At 44.7% G+C, this 20,705-nt stretch overlaps 1 protein-coding gene across 4 annotated transcripts in view; it reads right to left on the bottom strand.

Annotated features, from left to right (window-relative positions):
- The window catches only part of SPEN (spen family transcriptional repressor), a 69,065-nt gene extending 56,043 nt beyond the window's left edge, over positions 1–13,022 (bottom strand). For 3 of the 4 annotated variants that reach the window (XM_081923087.1, XM_081923085.1, XM_081923084.1), the window contains exon 1: positions 12,749–13,022. In XM_081923087.1, coding sequence (XP_081779213.1) covers positions 12,749–12,831 — 83 coding nt within the window. In that variant the 5' untranslated portion in view covers positions 12,832–13,022. Of the gene's footprint in view, positions 1–11,043; positions 11,223–12,748 lie in introns of those variants that run through there. The other variant, XM_081923086.1, reaches the window with a different exon arrangement.
- Positions 13,023–20,705: the final 7,683 nt, after the last annotated feature.

Raw genomic sequence — 20,705 nt, forward strand, 5'->3', positions numbered from 1 at the left:
CAATATTCTATCACTGAATCCAACTTAGTACTCATTCCAAAGACTAACACAATATCTAGATTTCACGCATGCATTTTGTACAGTCATTATTGGTCAATTTAGTCCTTTTTAAAGCATAGCTGTGAAAGAGAGCTTGTGGTTTGCAAAACTAGGTTCTCCCAAGCTACTGAAAGCAGAACTAAACTGCTGCTGCTTATTTGCTGGCAACAGATTCCAAGGGCTCAAGGCAGAAATTGGCTTAATTAGCAACACTGATTAGGAGAAAACCATATTCACAACTGCTGCAATGTGTATTTAACCAAAAAGAAAGTGTCCTAAACGTGGCAGTTGGGGGGGGGGGGATTCCAGAACCTGCCATTCACATTTTTACAAGTCACTCTTCTTTAGACAAACACCAGCTTTGCTCAAATCTATCACGGAATTGGAGGAGGGTGCGTAGACACATGTACAGGTACTATAGGCTCTTGCTAAGCACTATAGGTGTGTTCATATTGCTCATCTTTGTTCATGCAAACACAGCCCAACCAAGTGAGGTCAGCAGCACTGCTGACGATATGAATGCATATATTCTATTCAATTAAAATCTCTATCTCCCCCCCCCACACACACACACTATCCCATGGGCACATAAGCCGGTTAGCAACACACACATTTAAAAAAAAACAATGCCCAAATAAATTATAGGTATTGCAGTCCTGGAACACCTACAGATACACTGATTTAATGGCATGCACAGAGCAGGGCAATAATCTTATGCTGCCTGTTACCATTTCCCACTAGTCTGCTTGTATATGTCTATAAAAATAGGTAAGGAAGTTGCAAGCACTTTCCTCTATATTTACTGGAGTCCCAGTAATTATCTATGTTAATTTCAGGCAAGTACGGGCAGCTCCATACCATACATTTAAAGCACATAGCTTCCCCCAAGGAATACCAGGAACTGTCATTTGTTATGGGTACAAAGAACTGTAGATCTGTATGATGAAAACTACATAATTCTTTTGAGGAAGTCATGTGCTTTAAATGTATGTTGGATCTGTTTTAAATGTTTGGTGTGGATCTGCCCTAGCTCACAAAAGAAAATTCTATATCACATAAAATTTACACCATTAAGATGATAAATCCAGAGGAGTTAGGCATGCTGAAGGTCTTCCAGGGAAAGAATAACAGTACCTACTTCTTCACTATAGGCTCCATCAAAACATCAAACACTTGTTTCATGTTAGTTAGTTGCTAAGCAGTTGTTGTCACAGGCATGTTTAGCAAGCGGCTAGTTTTATCACACTGACCGCACTGCGATAAATGCTGAACATATAGCAAAAAAGCATTACTGTAAAGGAAATGACACTTGGTCATCCTCAGAACTGTTCTCCGGGGAAGTGCATCCCTCTTTCAAAAACTATGCTTAAGTTCAATGCCCTCAACATCCAGGGCATTTTTGGTTAACCTAAAAGGGAGGTCTTGCAAAAAAAAAAAAAAGGCCATCTAGCTCTCCCCCTCTAGCCAGATTAAACACTGCACATTTTCCCTCAAACCAAGGGATAACTAGCTGGAGGTGGTCTGCCTTTGAAAAAACAAGAAAGCTCAGTTCCAAAGAAGTCTTCGGTGGCATTAAATTGAACTGGTTGCAGCTCTAAGCTGCCAGTGCATTTTGGCTTTCACCACAGACACATAAGGAGCACACGGCAGCTCTTCCTGGCATCCACAGATCTGGGTGGCCAGTGCCAGTTTTCAAGCTGCTGACAGAATTTCAGACTGTGCATCATTCCAGTCTATCCTCGAAAGAATGGCAGATGACAGCTATTTTCAAATGCAGTATACAACCCACCCACCCACCCTCAAGGATCATCAGTGCACCAGTTTGGAATTAAAACACACACACACCACACCCCCCATGAAGCTAAAGAGCACAGGCATTTTTTTTTAATGGGAGGAGAGACAGTGAAGGTGCAAGTATGCAAGCCTGAGGTTTTTTATTAGTTTGCCAATGCATCAATTCAGGGTGGGGAAAATATTGGTTGGTTGGTTTATACAGCACCTTTATCTTCCAATGATCTCATGGTTCTCCTCCTCTCTACTTCATTCTCACAACAAGCGTCTGAAGCAAGTCAGGCTAAGAGATGGTGAGTGGCCCACGGTCACTCAGTGAGCTTTACGGCTGGGTGGGGATTCAAACCCAGCTCTCCCAAGTCATAGGTGTGCAGTTCAAGCACTACAAGACTAAAGGCAAGGCATGAGCCTAGCAATCATTTTGACAGGAGACTTCCTGCCACAGAGAACGAGAGTCGTTTCTGAACATGTCATGGCACCAGTTGGGACTGCATAAGACTTGCACTGGTATAGGGAAAAGCACATGCGGGCACACAGAGTTCTACCTGAGTCTTCAAACAAGTTGTAAGTTTTAGAAATACAAGCTGGGCCCCTGGACAATAAGGACTATGCTATGTCCTCTGATTGCTCTTGCAGCAGGCGCAAATAGGTCAGAGTCCTGTGTTTTCCCATTGTAACATGAGGCTAAGGAGACTTACACGAACAGAAAAGAGGTGTTCTGAAAATCAAGAGGGAGGAGCAGGAACCATCAAATGCATCAGCCAAAGACAGCCCAGCTGTCACACAAACCATATCTACCTGAATGTAGCTCACAGTCAGGTTGATGTCACTCAAGTGTCCTAAAGGCCACCTTGGCACAGCCTCATCAGAGATGTCCTGTTCCCAAGTGAAGAGAATTCCCTAACATGGGGAAAGTTAGCCAAAAGGGAGATCACCCCACCTACTGGTTTTAGAGATTCTCTTTTGCTTTCCTTAAAAAATTGTGTTTCTTCAGACTGATGGCGAAACCAAAGACCGTTACCACTTGTGGGGCTGCACTTGCTCAAGGCTGCTGTCCACAGACCACAATGAAAGTCTCAGGGTACCACAACACATGTCAGAACAGCTTCTGTTGCTTTGGAAAATGTTTCACAAGTGAATCAACTTGCAACCTTATATGGTTGTATTGAACATTAGTCCTACTAAGAACAGACCCATGGAAATTAATGACCATAACCAACTTACTAGGTTTAATTTTCAATTGTTGGTACTCAGCACTTTTGCTTTTTAAAAAAAGTTTCCCTTTCTACAAAATATAACATAGCTTGCCACCATTAAGGCAACATACTTCCTACATCTGTGGTTTGACAGAAGCAAGGCCCCCATGACCTCTGCACAGTGTTCAAAACTCCCATTGTTCTAGGCGCATTTTGTGACAGGGAATTTCATTAGGGCAAGCAGTTTCTGAGCTCTGGGTGCAGTAGTGTGCCTAAGATTTCAGATTAAAACTGCAGAGTGGAAGGAAAGGAGGACCTTTTTCCTACCTTCCCACTTCCAGCTACTCTTTGAAGACTGGAGAAGAGCCCCTCTGAAGAATATTAGGAGGAAGGACTAAAACCATGTGAAAAATGAACATATTATTTCATATCTCAGTTTCTAACACTGCCTCTGCATAGTTCTAACTCGGAGCTAGTACCATGGGAGCAATTATGCAGGAGTCAAATTGCAATGACTTCCCCATATAAGCCAAGAGATTGGTGGCAGTATGTCAAGACTAGTCCTGACCCAATACCAGACACTAAGTGCTGTCCTTGAAGGGAAAACCAGAGTTCCCACAAGCCAAGGCCCTTGGGGATCAGGCAGTGTCCTCCAGAATCAGTGTTGAGGCTCAATGGGGAAGGCGGGAGCCCCGCTCCCTGCATCTGCTGGCACCAAAAGGTCCAGTTCTGGGCCAGACTGACAACAGAGCATACTCTGTGGACCCAAAGTCCACAGAGCCTCATGAGTCAAGGGCATCCTGAGAAAGTAATCCCTAAAACTCCTTCACCACCAGTAACTGTGGTTAGGGTGTGGTCTAGGAGGTCTGAGTACACAAAGTCTGCCTCTTGAGCCTCTGAGTTGCAAGTAACTTCCCATATCACTGGTTCCTTGTTTCCAAGCCTCATCTCCCCTCCTTGTTGAGCTGCACTTTGCCTGGACCCTCTGAGGTATTGACCTCGGACTGCTGCCTGGCGTTGCCTCTGCATCATGCTTTGCACCTGAACTGATTCCAGGTGTCTGACCCTGGTTTGTTTGGACTGGACTGCACCTTCAACCTTGTTTTCCTTGGCGAGTGTTTCTGTAAGAGGCTTACAGCTCCTGGAACTGGGATCCAAGCTCACTGAAGAACAACACAGTAGGGTGGGGGGTGGGGGAAGAGAATGAAATAAATTCCTTGCATCAGATCATAAGGAACATATGATCATGTTAGTTTTCCACACCACTTTTTAAGAGCCAAGGCAATATATAGCAAAATATAAACCAACAACCATTAATAAAATAGGGCACCCAGCCTTTAATACACTAGGAGGAATGCCTTAATCTCAAGAACAACTCAATTTTACAAGTGTTGTTTTATTAATGTTTATTCTATGCATTTATTATTGCAACTCACCGTGGAGTCTTATGACGAAGGGTGGAATATTAGTTTTAAAAATAAATTGAAGAAGCCTTTCAAGAAGTGCTCTGGGAATGTGTGTGTATAAGTCAGTGGTATGGATGCAGCCCCTGGGGCCTCCCTATCCAGCCCCCAGTGTCCCCTTTTCACCCCCACCACAATTAAGCTTGGACAAAATCTGTCTAGTGGTTCAAACAGAATGTTTTTTCCAAGAGTAGTTGTTGGGGTTTCTTCTGGGGGGAGGGATGGAGAATGCAGCTAAAGAAAGGTCAAGCCTCCCAGCTGTAATCTCCAGGAAGTTCACATAATTGGGCTCCCATAAAGGCTCAAATGCTTTTTCCAACCCTAACTGTTAAGCAGGGAGAATGAATGTTGCATGTCTGTGCTCAGTATCTCTGCCTACTTTTGTCTTTGCCATGCCCACTGTTGGCACTTCCCCCCCCCCCCCACAAAGGTTAACCAAGGAAGTATGCAACCTTAGGGGTTCCTCTCCATGCTAGGCAGGTGTATTATCTCTCATACACACTATACAACAGAGATCTAAGTAAACCATCTAAAAGCACTAGTCATGCTTCCAGTTTCAGGATACAGTTTGATGCAACACTAGCTTAACTAGAGGCCACAGTGGGACATACATCCACATATGCCATTAGTAATGACTAGCCTACACCACTGCCCTTCAGTATCTCAAGAAAACAGACACACAACCCTTTCTTTATCTATTCATTTGTAAGAATGAAGCCAACAGATCATTAATACATGTAATTAGCAGTCAACTTAGTTTGTCAAGTTTAGTCACACTGAGTGAGAGTATGACCACCACTCCCCTCCCACGCCAAAAGCACAAAAATGTTTGCGGAATAAGAACATTTACTTCTATAGTTCAAAGGCTTTGCAACAAATAACCCATGAGCCCATCTTGCAACACAAGTGACCTTTGTCTAAAGCTTTACTGCATACAACCAACCACAACAGAGATATTATGAACTTAGCATCATATTTCTTGCCCCTGAAAGAATTTCAGCCTTCCTAGAAGTTTTACATCTGGCAGACAAGGAGATAGTTTACAGCTAGAGATTATAATGATTGCCTTCTCTCTCAGCTCATTTAATTACCTCCTTATCAGACATGTCCAGTTTCACAAAAGTCAGCTAAGATTCCTGGAGCTCACTTGGGTTAATTAGAAATTTGTAGAATACAAAAGGCTGAAATCCTAGCACAATTACTAGGAATCAAGTCCCATTTAATGCAGCAGGGCTTGCTTCTGTGTAATCAGTTTTGGGATCAGAATTCAAGGCTGACTTTGGGAAGGTTATGTGCTTCAGTGCGTACCTTTCTCAAATAGCCAAGCCACTTGCAAAACAGGGTGCAGATCACATTGCTGAATGTCAGACATGGTATCGCTTTTATGGTATCATGACTATTTAGAAGCAGGCTCTTCTAGAACAAGAAACAAAGCAGCTATGTGGGAAGTTTAAGGGGGGGAAAGCCCGAGAAGTTTCACCCATTGACACAAACTTTCTAGAGGTTTGGCTGCTTTGTGGCTTTTATGTGTTTTGAAATGTTATTTATAGAACACTGTCACAGAATGCAAAGAACTGCTCCCCAAAGGAAATTTCAAGGCTGCCCCCACTTTACGGGCATGAGGTTCGCTCAAGGCTATCCAAAAATCCACGGCTGAATCTGACGATGTGAGGCTGCCCCTCCTGTTCAAACACTCATTTTATGTCCAGTGGGCTGGCAGGAAGGAAGCATCCAAGGATTTCTCAGGGGAAACGCACCAGCAGCCTCAAGCTGTTTTCTACAAACATGTAGATCTGAAGAATCCTACACATCATGAAGTGGCAGAGAGCAGGACAGTTCTGTCAGCCATAGCATAGCAGTGATCCCACAGCTACCTAGAACCCGGAGCACTCTGCTCCTCTTCCTCCAAAAGATAACAATGAGGGTGTGGGTAGAATTCAAAACACAATAGCATTAAGGCAGCAAACCAAACTTTGCCAATATCAATTGCAGTTATTCTCATGGGGATCTCTGTCCGTCTTCAGAAGGAAAGCCTACTTTCTCTGCTACATCCTTCCCAATGACTCATTCCCTCTCTGCACCAAATCCTCCTTCTGTCAAGTCACTTGCAAAACAGGGTACGCAACACCACGCAGCTGCAAAATTTAAATGAAGGTGGTAGTTTACTTAGGGAGCCATGTACAAGATCCAGATCCAGCCTTCTCAATCCGTATAGCCTTGGAAGCGTGTTCAGGCTTTCATTAGTCATGCAGAGGCAGAACAGTGAACAGAGAGACTAGACAGCTAGCATCCAGCTGTACATACTCCTGTCTGTGGGGGATGAAAATGCCAGAAGGCATGCAGCTTGCGCTGCTTATGTGCATTAGTGCAAAGGCAGACAACATGGTGCCCTCCAAATGTTGTGGGCTCCAACTCCCATCAGCCCCCTCGCCCCCACCTCTGCCAGCACGTCATGGATGATGGGAGCTGTGGTCCAACAGCAAATGGAGGGCACCACATTGGTAGAAAGGAGGAGGGAGCAGTATGTGACTTGAAGTCACCAAAAATAAAGAATGTACAGGGAAAGGCCTTAAGGAAAAACAGGTCTTAAAGGATACCAAACTGGTGTTTTTCTCCCAGAATAAGACTTAGGGCCTAAAAAGGGTAAAATGAAATGGGAAACCTCAAATGTCACTTTTCATGCATCTTGTGAACGTGAAGCAGCACAAGTTCTTGAGAAGCACTCATTATGTTTGTGACGCCCATCTTTAACAGTCACCATTTTATTAATGGACTAAACACACACATTATCTTATGTACTTAAAACAGAAGTTGAGAGCAAAGGTTCTTATTTTTCTCCTCAAGTTAATGATGGCGAAACGTGGACATTTGGCATTTGTGCAGAGGAAAAAATGTTACTATATTTAGCCTCCTTCTCTTTGCAGGCTGCCATGCTTCTGTTTCAGCAGTGGGAAATTGCTTAAGTACTTCAATGACTGAAATGATTTGGATGAATTTACACTAGCGAAACACTTTCAGTTGCAACTAATCAACTCCTCGGGCCCCGAACAGAAACCATGAAAGGAAGGGGTACCTTAGCAATTTCAGATGCCGTTTTAAATACGACGTATAATCTGTATGCACCACCTTAAAGAGACTTAAAAAAAAGAAAATATCTGAATTTCCAGAATTACATATCACCTCCACCATACCTATCACATACCAGGAGTCATGTTTTAGACTGTAAGTTCTTTGGGGCAATAGATCTGTTTTTTCCTTCTAAAACTCTGTAAAGTGCTGTGTACATAAAGGGCACTGTATGTATAAGAAGAATAAAATAGTATCTTTGACACAAACAAAACCTCAGAGCAGTTTTCCAAAAAAAAACAACAAAAAACATTATTCGGATATTATTGTAACAGCCCCCAAATATACAAAAACACAAATTTACACAAACTAATAAAAATGGTATGTATCCAAATTCATTTTACAGAATTCAGAAGCTTACAACTTTATGACATTTTGCTTGGTCCTAATAAAGGCATTATGGAAAAGGATGTTTACTTGAGACTTCCAAGCCTCTCTCCTCAATTCCCTTTATAAGGTTTTAGAGTTAGGAGTCCCATTCGGAAACAATTTTTTTCCTCTTTAACGAGTCATTCCTAAATGTACTTTTTTTAGAGTACTTTTTTTTTTAGAACCCTGGAATGAACAACTTGAATGTGTTTTCTTCTGAAATGAGAATGTATCACCAGTACCAACTAGAATGACTACATTTCACACTGGTGTGCTGCTAACCTTTTTTTACCTTTTGCTGCTAACAGAGGCTAGTATTTGGCTATGCCTGCCATTTATGTCCGGCAATACATCAGGTAGTTTTTTTGCCTCTGCAGCTAAAGGATGATAATTACTGCTTGCTCAGACTCTGCATATTCTTTGTCCTATTTTCAGACTGGGGGGATGGGTGGGAACTTTGCACAGCCCAGCTAAATCCAAAAAGGCTCTTTTCCCTCTGAACTAAAAGAGGTCCTCTCCTGTAATTAAACCTTCCTCATTCTATAGGCAACCACTATCAGCAGCCTTTCAAATATATATGCACAACACAGCTATCTTCCAGCACACTGATCTGATCCTCAACTGGCAGGTCAGGACTCACTAGTGGGTTGCAGCCTGATCCAAGGTGGGTCATAAAAAGAGCACTACCATCATGCAAATTATGGTAAAAGGATAATAAATGGGTCCCCAGTTGCATGTCTGGGTTAAAAGTGGGTCCTGGGCCTGAAAGGGTTGACAATACCTGCACAAGACAGCCAGGCAGTTATTGTGCAACTGGGCTCTGCCCTTCCCCCCACACAAGCCAGGGACATACAAAGGAAGGGCTGCTCTATTGTCAGTGTACAGTACTCACAATGGCCTCCTCCTGCCAACTGAAACTCAATTCAGATATCTGATAGTGAAAGGATTCAGTAATCCAAGTAGCTAGAAGCTGATGGAAAACACTTTTGCATATTTGGCCATATCAATCCTGGAATGTATTTACCAGCCCCCACCCACCCCCAATTCCAAATGCAACAGCCAAATAAATCTGATTCTGAAATCCAAGCACATACACACACTAAATTTCAAGACCTATATTTAAACTGATGGCACATTCAGAAAAAATGAAAGAGCCACTTAATTCAGATCCTTCCATTTTTCTGAACCATCACTAAGCAACAGCACCATGGCAACTTTGTCCAGCATTAAAAATGCTCTGTGAAAACAGGGTGAAGACGACACTGAAAAGTCAGATTTAATTCTCACTGGAGAAATCCTTTGGCAATCTTGGTGCATAAAGCCATCATGTCTTTTTTTTAAATCACCACTCCAAAATCTAGTCTATCACTACCCTGCAACAAGCATTATTTAAAAAAAACCAGACAGGTCTAGTTGAACATATCATTTTAAGCTCTGATTATCTGTTTTTCCAGAGTAAGGCATAATAAATAATAGGGCAACTGACCATTTCTTAATGGGAAATAAGGCAGCTGCTTTAGTTTTATGTAACAGCTACCAGGATCTGACTGGCTAGATTATGCCCCTCTTATACCTAGAATTTAATTCATTCAGATTAATTTCTTAATCCTTTGTCTGCCATTCTGTGTTTCATGCCACTTGGCACAAGGTTATTCTTACCGATTTGGCCCTTTACAAAACCTGGGAAGACCGTTTGCAAGGAGGGGATGTCCCTCGTGACTACAAATGCTGCAGCAGCAACTGCTCTTTTCTGCGAAATATTTTCCCTCTGCATGTTTTGGAGGAAGCTCCGCAGCTCAGGCAACTGTAACAAGGGAGCTGGAGAAATTCTCTCCTTACGCTGCTCTCCTAGCACTCCCCCACCTCCCTGTGTGCAGCCCGAGATCAGCTCTGTTCTTCCCTACATAAACTGGGCCGCCATTTTAGAAAGGCATTCACACCAGCCAAAGCACTGCACCAGTCACCACTTCAGAAAGGGAATCCTTTCCCTGAACACTTCCTCCCTCCCAACCTATGGAAGATGAACAGGGAAGAAAGCAGGAAAATGTCCCTAGAAACAGGCAGCGCTGCTAAAGAACAAGTCAAGCTACATGCTGCTGGTCACAGCAAATCCTGCAACACACAGTTTGCCTGGATGTGTCTCTTCCTCTCTCAGCCACAGAAACCAACACTAAGAAACAAGCAACGCATAGGGAAACCAAGCAGAAATAAAAGGAACCATTGTTCCCATGCATGTTGCATTTTGCATAGAGGAGCACTGTGAAAACCTTTCCCCTCCCTCACCCCCAACACAAAAACAAATGAAAAATTAATGACTGAAGAAAGAACGAATACCAGTTTATCGGACGTAACACCACTGGTCTTCCTCCCCACACCCAAAACTGCAATACTGGGGAGGAGGGAGATAAATGATCTGCTTTAAAAGTTGCAAAATGAGTTAACTCTGACAAATTCGGAATATATGTAAAATACTGATGAACAAGCGAAGGCCAAGTAACTAGAGAGCTTCCCTTTAATAAAGCAGGGCAGAGTTCTACTCTCCTTTCTCCCCCTGCTTCACCAGCCAAGCTTGCTCCCCATGAGGTAGCGACCAAGTCTATTTTTCCCATGGTGACTCATTAGGTTCACTCCATAATTTTCCTACTCTAAACATTAGCAAGAAAATTACAAGGAAATTTACAAGCCCTTTCAGAGTCTCAAACTGGAAACTATTTTAGCTGACCAAAACACTTGTCTAGAATTCTACCTATCAGTTTCCTTCCACAATGCCATTAACAGGCTTCCACTGTAACAGCAGAAGCGAGTTGCGAACATGGTGCTTACTCCTGCAATCATACATCACCTAGGATCCATCCACTACTAAGAAGGCTTACAAATCTCTCTCTCTCTCTCTCTCTCTCTCTCTCTCACACACACACACACACACACACATTGGTGCTATTAAGTTAATAATTATTAAGCCAAATATGACCTGTTGCTAGATGAATAAGAGGCAAGGAAGTATTATTTTTGTTTAACTGGGCCTAAGGCAACAAGAAAAATATCAAAAGTAACAATACCAATCTGGTCTTCAGACTTAGCCATGGCAGAAAACTGTTCCATCGCAAAGGAAACCAAAGGAAGTTGGGTTCAAGCAGGATTTCAGCTTCTACTCCCTCAAAGTTGTGCTTGAATTGCCAGGTCCCAAACATTTCATTCATAAATTGTTTCAAGAGGCAAGCAAGCAAAGTCAATCAATAAATAAACAGTTCAGACTGACACTTGTGCACCCCTGAAAACAGCAATAGTTTATCCATGTTGTGTTTATGATACACTGAAAAGCCGAAAAAAAGCCCAAGAAACAAAAACCCTCAGTTCCATCAGTGGGTAGTGCTGGCACAAAAATATGGAAAAGAGGAATTAGCAGGCCTCTTCAGGTAAAAGTTGTTTCCATTCCAGGATGCCCTTAGAAAAATCCAATCCACAATGCTGATGGCTCTTGGCAGTATCCTTCCTCAAGACTCTGGAGTTTCTTTTCTGAAGTTCCTTCCTTTAGAGTGTCAAAGATTCCAAGTGCAGGAGGGGATCCTTAATCCCAGACCCCTGAACTTCCTTCTCTCTTGGATCCAAGGTATTCCAATTCTACCGGATCCGTAGGGGCAAGCAAAAGCAGCAGCTGCTATAAAACTCAAGACAGGTTTTCCCAGGCACATCTGCCTTCTGTGGCTTGGCCTGTGAAAGGGCTCTCTCATCAGGCACTCAATTCCGGGTCCAATCTTAGGTTTTCCCTTCCACATGGACAACCATGAAACTCCCTTCCCTTCCTAACACATCCTGATTTATATCCATGCCTCCACAGGCACCCCCTCCCAAACTAGGGGTATTTGATCTCTCCCCCACAACCCTCCCACCTTCTCTTCTGCTTTCACACAACTCCAAGAGGAAAAGGTTCTCCCCTCAATCCTGGAAGTGGCACTTTATGTGTGAGAGTAGTCACCTTCCTCCTCGTTCTTCTCTTGACATCCTGAAGATTCCTCATAGTTGCCAAGTCCCTGGGGGTGGTACTCCTTCCCTCATTTTGCTAACCTGTCTCCCTCCATGATGTGAAATGGAAGATTCAGCTATCCTACTCTTCCTCCCACCCCACCCCACCCCCACTTGTTTGCTTATGCTCTCCTGAAACCAACAACCCTTCATTATCTGGAGGAGTCACTGTTCCCTGCCTTCACCTCCCAAGGAGCTCTCAGAAGCAACTGCCCTTGTTATAACTTAGGTCTTGCCTCAGTTTCCTATTCCCTCCCCCACTTCCTTAAGTCTGGAATTCCCTTCTTCCACTTTTATCTAGGGGCTGAGCTCATAGTCTAGACTCTTCCCCTCACTCAGCCTCTTGCCTTTCAAACGTTAAGGGTTTTTCCTTTCCCACCAGTGCGTCTCTCTTCCCCTATTTATACAGAGAATTCATCTAATATATATATATTTTGACTCGTGGTGGTAAACCCACCCACTCCTCTCTTTCTTTCTCCCTACCTGCCTACCTAGGTAAACCCAGCTGGAGCGCTTATCTTCAGCTAGGCAGGATGTAACTAAATGTAATGTAAACCGCCCTGTGGCCTTCGGATGAAGGGCAGTATATAAATGTAACAAATAAATAAAATACACTCTTCCTCTCCCCCGCTGGTTGAAATTATGTGGGGGAAGCGGGAAGATCCCTACACGCACCTTTTCCTCTTACGTTGGACTGAAGCGAGGAACCCCTTTCGCCTCCCCCACCCGCCTTCTACTCACCGCTTGAAGTGCTCGATGATCTTCTCCTCGCGGACGTTCTCCGGCAAGTTGCCCACCCAGAGGTGCCTGGTCTCCCGGACCATGCTGCTGCCAGGCGATGGGGGCTCCTCCGCGGCGGGCGTTGCTCTCGCCGCCGCCGCCGCCCTCCGCTCGGCTCGCCTCAGCACCGCGAGCGGGGGAAGAAGCAGTAGCAGCTGCAGACTCCTCTTCTTCCCGCCGCCGCCGCCGTCGCCGCTCTTCGCCGCCGCCGCACTCGGCCTGTGCCTGCCGCCGCCGCCGCCGCTCCTCTTTCGCCGCCGCCGCCGCCTCCTCCCTCCGCGGCGCCGGTGGGGGGCACCATCCCACCGGGCCCTCCCGACACCCGCCGCCTCCTGCTGCTGCTGCTTCTCCTCGCGGCTGTCGCTGGTGGTGGGACCGCTGCCGCCGCCTCCGCTGCTCCTCCTCCTCCCTCCGCGGCGCTTCTTCCCAATTTCTCCTCAGTAGCAGTAGCAGCAGCAGCAGCCCCCGCGGCGTCCCCCGCTCGCTCCGTTCACTCGCTTGCTCGCTGTCTCACCCCCCAACCTCCGCGCGCGCGCATGCGCCCTCGGCCGCCGGCCGCCACCAACCCGGGTCCTCGCGCTTCAAGGCTCGCTCCTCATTGGGCGGCTGGGCGCGCGGCGAACCAGCGCGTGCGTGTGCGTGTGTAAGGAAGAGAAAAAGGGGCTTGTGTGTGAGAGAGAGAGAGAGAGAGGGAGAAGAGAGGAGGAAGCGCGCGCATGCGCTCTCGGGTATTGTGCGAAGAGGAGGAGCGGGGGGGCCGAGCGCTGCGAGCTCTCGGAGGCCGGGAAAGGAGCAGGTAGGTGGGGTGGGGGAGGGGTGAGAGAATCCCGCTGTCCCCAATACGCCTTCTCCGCGGGAAGCGCGCAGGCGCACAACGCTCGCCTCCCCGCTTCGCTCGCGGTCTCAGGCTCTCAGGCTATTGCGCATGCGCCCTCGAGGCTGGGGCGCCGCTGTTGTCTTCCCCTCCGAGAGCCTCAGTGAGTAGAAAGACCTCAAGGGAGGAGGAAGGTCGCCTTTCTCTCTTCGCTCCTCGCCCGCGCCATCAGTAAGGGTCACAGAATATCCCAGGCATGGCAGAGCTTCCCCGCTCCCTCGCACTGGTATAATGTCGCATCGTGTGGAAATAACTATTTCCACCATTCAAGTCGCTACCAGAGTTATTTGTTGGTTCCCAAAACTCAAATCCCAGCTCCTGGAAGCGGAAACTTAAGAGGAAAATGGCGCAGGAGGTCTGTCCCACCACCGCCGACAACCTCTAATTGGGCATTTCCTTCGTTTTGGTGCCACTTCCGTCGCAAAAGCTGAGCTGTGAAGACTTCGCCGGCTAATGCCAAGACTGCTGTGGCTTCTCGGGGGCTATGAACAGTTACACATATATGAAAGCCATGGCGCTGCAATAGGTTTCCAGTTATTTTTTATACCATATTGTAAGAAGAAAATCTGTTGTTTATCTGTGTTTCGGACTGTATGCTCCGTGGGAACAGGGACTTGCCATGCCGGTTACTTGCATAAAGTATTGTGCATATAGATAGTGCCATGTAAGTAATAGGATGGGTCCTGAAATTTCGTGGGATCTAAATTGGTGATGCCTATAAGCAATTGGCCTAATCCAAGCCGAACTAACACTGGATCTTAATTCTTTTTATATATTTGTATACTTTTCCATATCTGCTTATATTTGTTTGTTGTTTTAGATATACATATAATTTATGTTGTTTTTTTAAAAAAATATTATAATAATACAAGTACTTATAAACACTTGCCCTGCAATCCATACACACATCACCTCCGTACAAATAAAGTTTGCTCTTTTTCTGTAGGACAGTTTTTCTCATATGTAACATTATGGAGATTAACAATGTAAGCCTAAGCATCTACTCTCAATAAACTCCCTTTAGCTTATCCCTTAAGGCTGCAATCTTAAGCACACTTGCTTAGGTCTTGCTGAAAGGATGCCGCCTCTGAGTAAATTATACATAGGACTGCTGTGTTCATCAATTAATTAAAAACTCTGCTCTCAATTTATGTGTGGCAGTGAGGCCCAGCCAGCGCTCCTCTGCATGAACCCCAGAACCCTTTGTGACACGGAGGGATTATTTGGTGGAAAAAGTTCACATGGGAGGTTTCCCATAAAGGCTGGGAAAAGCACAACACAAAACAATGGCTGCTGCGTAAAATGCCACATTTTAACAGAGATTGCTGTGAGCTGTCTGTTGCCCACTAGAGACTTCCCAACATACAAAGAGTTTTCCCACATTTGAAAAACAATATATGTAACCAACAAGACAAACACAAGAGAGATTCATCTCTCCTGGTGTTCAATTCCAGCAATTTGGGATGAGCAATACCTTGAGAATTAGGTTAGATTTACTGATCAGCTTGGTTATCCTAATTCAAAGGTTCTTAATTGTTGTTTTTAAAGCTCATTATGAATGAACCACTGGGATAGGAATTCCTTCGTGCAGAAGGTCTATTCCCCTCCATCCATTATTTTTTTAAAGAGGGGAGATTGCTCTCTAGATCATGAAAGCTTATGGCGTAATACATTTGCTGGTCCTTAAGGGGCCACAAGAGTCTCTGTTGTTTTTGCTAGAACAGATGGGAACACAACCACCCCTCTGGAAAACATATCCTTGCTCTCCATTCATAGATAGATAGATAGATAGATAGATAGATAGATAGATAGATAGATGGATGGATGGATAATTGGGTCTATATAGTGAACAAATTAACAGCTGGCATTTTTATAAAAGAGAGACCAAAAATCAGTAAAGATTAAACAATTACTATCTGCAGCGAATGAGTATTAAATTAATAGATGCACAGAAAGTTGCTATATTCTTACAAGTGATAATGAAGTGCCTCTGAATATGTACCAAGTGTGTTTCCCTTACTCATAAGTAACCATGATTCCACCCATTTGGAGGATTAGAGAGACAGGCTTTGAGGTCAGAGGTGCAGCTTGGCTGCAGATATAAACCCCAACACTTATTGGTGTGGAAATTAAGCCCCAACAGCTACTTAGGGTGTAGCAGGTTTTGAAGTTTTCCACAGAGGCAACCTTCCTCCACATGTTAGTGTTTCTTTTCAGCTGCTATTGCTGGGATGAGAAAAGTTAATTATCGGGGCTGATACCTCAGCGGTGGTCATTAATGGGCTTGGATTGCAGCATCACCATTGAGTTGCAAGCCAGATGGGAACCCAACCCGTTGTTCCCTGCTGAACAAAGGCAGAGGGGAGGGAGGTGGGGAGAGAGAGATGGCATTCCCAGCCACATCCTCCCCCTCCTCTTGCCTGGGGGTATAATTAGCAGAGGCACCCCAGGTGGCAGGAGGATGCCCCTCTGCACTGACACGAAACCTGCTCCACAGCTGCTTAATCACAGGGGCATATTAAATGTACCAGAAGGCAAGGAAACGTTCTGAGCATGGCTTTTCATGGGAGGCTTACCAAACCTCTCCAACCAGCCCTCCCAGGTTCTCCCTTCCTTACCCATCCAGAGTCCTCTGGCCAACTGTTGTAGTAACTGCTGGTATTAAGGCAACTCACAAGGAAATATGGCATCCTGGATTCTGGCTAACAGGCCAAAGGTGGATTGGATCCCATTAAATTAGGGAGCTAGGTATTGTCAGACGCTAGTCGGTTATAAAACAGTTATGGGTTGTCTTCCACAACTCAGTAATTAAGAGAAAGAGAGAGAGTAGTTAAGCACAACAGGAGAAATAAGGACTCTGGTGAACCCAGGCACCTACCCATGGGCATAGCCAAGGGGAGGCAGGGAGGGGCAGCTGCCCCCCTAAATAAATAGAAATCAATACAGAGCCAACTGAGGTTCTGGCCCCACTAACAAAAGGCCTGCCCCTCCAACAAAAATCCTGGCTCCACCCATGCATCTACCTGCCACAACTCTGGATATGTTACTGTTCTCAGCTCCCTGCATCAGCCTACGCTGACAATTCTGCAGTTCAGAAAGTTTAAATAATAACAACACCTGGAACCAAATGACCTTTTCTGGAGCACAGACTATGATCACAAACCCTCCAACAGATGAAAACGGGGACATTTCTCACTCTCCCTCAACTGACTCTCCTTGACCACCTATTTTTTGTGGCCCTCCGCACCTGCAGAGTATTCTCTATTAGGGAAAAAAAGACAAGTGTCACCACCACTACACCAATCGGACACAGCACACATGCTCTCCACCATCCTAAGAAAACCCCTTAATCCTAATTTTATTTTATTCTTTGGTAGTTTTACAAAAATAAATAAATTTTATAAAGGGGCCAGATTAGATGCGGACACACAAAGCATTTTTTAAAAATCAAGGCTCCTTGAGCTCCGCTCCCTGTTTCTTCCCACCCAGGTGGTCCTGCCCTCTGCTTGCCCCTCAGAGCTGGTGTGTCACTCAGGTCTGGATGCCTGGCACCGTCCTTGTCAGTCCCTAGGCACTTCTTAGTTTACCTAGGCATTTTGTAACTCAGTTGCCTGTCACAGTGGTGCTCTTTTAGTGGGATGAGTAGGGCTTGACCTTATCTGACATCTGAAAGCAGCCCTGTTTATGGAAGCTTTTAATGTTTGATGTTTTATCACTTTAGTATTATTAATAATAATATTATGTTGGGAGACACCCAGAGTGGCTGGGGAAACCTGGCCAGATGGGTGGGGTATTATTATTATTATTATTATTATTATTATTATTATTATTATTTACTGCGTGAGCATTTTATGTACCGGTATTTTGTATTGTTCCTCTTTACCTCCTTTTCCAGTTTTGCACTGATTGTATTTGTTGTATTTTATCCTGGCAAGCTGCTTTGATATTTTTATTTTATTTTGTATAATATGACTGATAAATGAAAATGAAAATAGGATTAAAACTCAACTTCTACACTCTACTGTAGCACTACAAAGAAAGGGTTAACAAGGAGCCATTCCCAGATATAGCCATGTTGATGAGGCTGCCCAAGAGAATGACATTTTAACTTCATTTTCCTTGAGACATCTTTTGACAACATCTGCAGGTGGGGAAAGTAACACCACTCTCCCTCTATATATATATCTATATGGTGAGGATTGGAGTTTGGCATGCTGGCCACAGTACTTGCATTCAAGCGGGATTTCTGAGCCTGGGGAATTTAGGACTGATATGCCCAGGACTGTTTCCCATTCCCATTTCAGATGTGGAATCATTTGGCTTTCACAAATGCTTATGTAAGAACTCCCAGACTTGCTCTCTTTTTTCTCCATGGAGAAGCAGGCAGAAAATCACTGTGACAGCAGAGAAAACTTAATTGAATTTTGTGGACATGAACTTTCATAAGCAACAGTCTAGACCACTGGATGCAGAAGGCGGAAAGGCAACACTCTTGACAACTTTGTACTGAATTTCCCACTGCTCAGGGAACAGAATAATCCCATAACCTCACCAAAGGCTTATGTTAAAGCTGTATCAGTTGTAAATAAACCATAGCCCCTCATTTCTTCCCCCATACACAAACATTTTTTTAAAAATTAGTTTGAAGTACATGCTGCTGAAGGCAAAATCTTAAATGAATCCAAAACGGATGAGGTTGGGCAGTGTAAATTAGGTGTCCCCTTTGTGTTAAAAAGCCCTTTTTGGTGGTTTGAAATCCAGAGGGAGAAGAATGCACACTTTAAATAAAGCACAACATATATTGCAAAAAATCTGGCTCATAGGTCTGGGGCTTGCTTTGGAATTAAGGCAATGATCTCACTGTCTAGTCTAGTGAATGCCAGCCCATCCAGAGCTGAAGTCTCTTTTCTCCCAAGCTGCCAAGGATGTGTTTTCAAAGTCTCACCTACCACCCACCAAGAGAAGGGGTTGGGAATTCAGGAGGAAAATTCAGGAGGAAAAGGCTTGATTTGTGATGTCTGGAAGCATTGGAGGGGTGCTGAGCCAACTGTGATGCTTCCTATTCCTGTGCCCCAAGTAAATGGAGGGCTGCCCATTCAAAACACAGCATGGCCTGCTCTTAAGGCTTTATTATAATCTGCAGAAATCTGCAGTCATGAAGATGAATGCTGTTATTTATGCCAACGTATAAATAAACAACACACATTATTTAGTTTTTTTCCCCTCCGCAAAGGCACTCGTGATATTCTTATCAATGTGTCCCTTTTATCCTCAAGACAATTCTGCAGGGTGGTTTAGGGTGAGAGTGGGACCAGCAAACCAGATCACCCAGCAAGTGGTTACTTGAACCCGAGTCTTCCTGGTTTGCAACCACTGCCCTACTATGTCTGCACATCAAGCGAACAATCTGACCATATGGCCAGGAAACAGGTAGGGAAGTCTCAGCCCCAGCTGCAGTGCCAGAGAATTACATACCCCTTCCAGATAAATGACCATTGGTGCTTATCTGAAGACGTGTTTCACATATCAATTATAACTGAATATGTAAACTGGAATTTAAAGCACAGCTGCAATCCTAAGTATGCTTACTTGACAGTTAACTCCATCAACACCAATATGACTTACTTCAGAGAACATTATGTTTAGGATTAGGAAGGAAGCAACAGGAAATGCACTGAAAGAGAAATCTAACATGTGGTATCATGTGGGTCCCATTCCCAAACACATTTTGCTTGTGTCTCCCCACACCCATTGTTGTTGTTGTTTTCTGACAAGTCTGTTGCAAAGTAATCCCCAATTCCTATAAGTGCAACATTAATAAAAGAAAAGCCTTACATCACCAACAGTCCATCCTATAATGAAAAATTAAAGTCTGCCCTGAATTTTGTGCAGCTCGGCAAAGGTGTAAAGGAAGAGGGGGAGGTCCTCAAGAATATATACAGTCCTTGGAAACAGCAGCTTGCTACAAGGGTGGGCTGGAAGAAACAGGAGGGTTTTCTCCACCGCCCCGCTCCTCTCCCATGTCTCATTACTCTTGGGCTGCTGAAATGCTACTGAGCCTGTGCTTTGTTTTTTTTTTTAGCAGCCTAACAACTACGCTTTCTTTTTCTCTGTTTCCTTCTCCCCGTCCTTCCTCTCCCCTGCACTGCAGCCAACCACGCCTACACCACAATGCGGCAAAAGGGCCGCCTCTGCAGTGGGCGAGCCTCCCGCCCCATACATTCCCTCCCCACTGTTCTGTTTCCCCTGTTCCCTCCCCTTGAGAGGCCACAAAGGGCAGGGCAGCCTTGCATGCAAAAGAGAGAAAAGGGTGTTGCTGGCGGTGGGGGTAGGACGGCTGCTTCCCCCCCCCCATGCTTTCCTGAGCAGCACTTCCCACTTTAGAAACTTCTGGAACCAGGCAGCCAATCTAGGGAGAGGAGGAAGGCAGGAGCCCCCTGGTTGATGCTCCTAGAGGAGGCAAGCCAAGAGTACCAGGCAAATGCATAAGATACTCGCGCGCGCTCTCTCCGGGCTCAGCAGTGCTCACAACCACCACGATGCCTCGTCTTCCTCCTCCTCCACATTTCATGATTATTTCAAAACAAAAGCAAAAACAAAGCACACCACGCCAGTTTGGAGGAATGCCTGGCACACTAGCAATGGTGGATTTCAGAGGAGCCTCTTGGAAAACAATAGCCTGCCATTAAAACAAACAAACAAAACCACGTTTCAATCCTTTTGAGGGTTTGTCTGCTATGGAATATATATCTCATTCCTTTGCAACGCCAGGGAGTGATTTCTTCTTTTCTCTCTTTTTAATTTTTTTTTAAAATAAAACCTGCCTCTTTCCTTAGGACAAGCCTGCATCTCAGTGGATTAAACCTGAAAAATAAAAGCCAAATCATTCCTGGATTATGATGAGGATGATTTTTTTTTAATTAAAAGGGTTGTGTCTGTCTTTTCGGTATTTTTATTTTTTGGATGGGGGTTTTGCCTCCCCGGCTTTGCCTTTCTTTTAGGATACATTGTAGTTTAAATGCGAACGGAGCGATAACGAAGGTA

This window comes from Podarcis melisellensis, assembly GCF_964234715.1.
Source record: "Podarcis melisellensis genome assembly, chromosome: 8".
NCBI lineage: Eukaryota > Metazoa > Chordata > Lepidosauria > Squamata > Lacertidae > Podarcis > Podarcis melisellensis.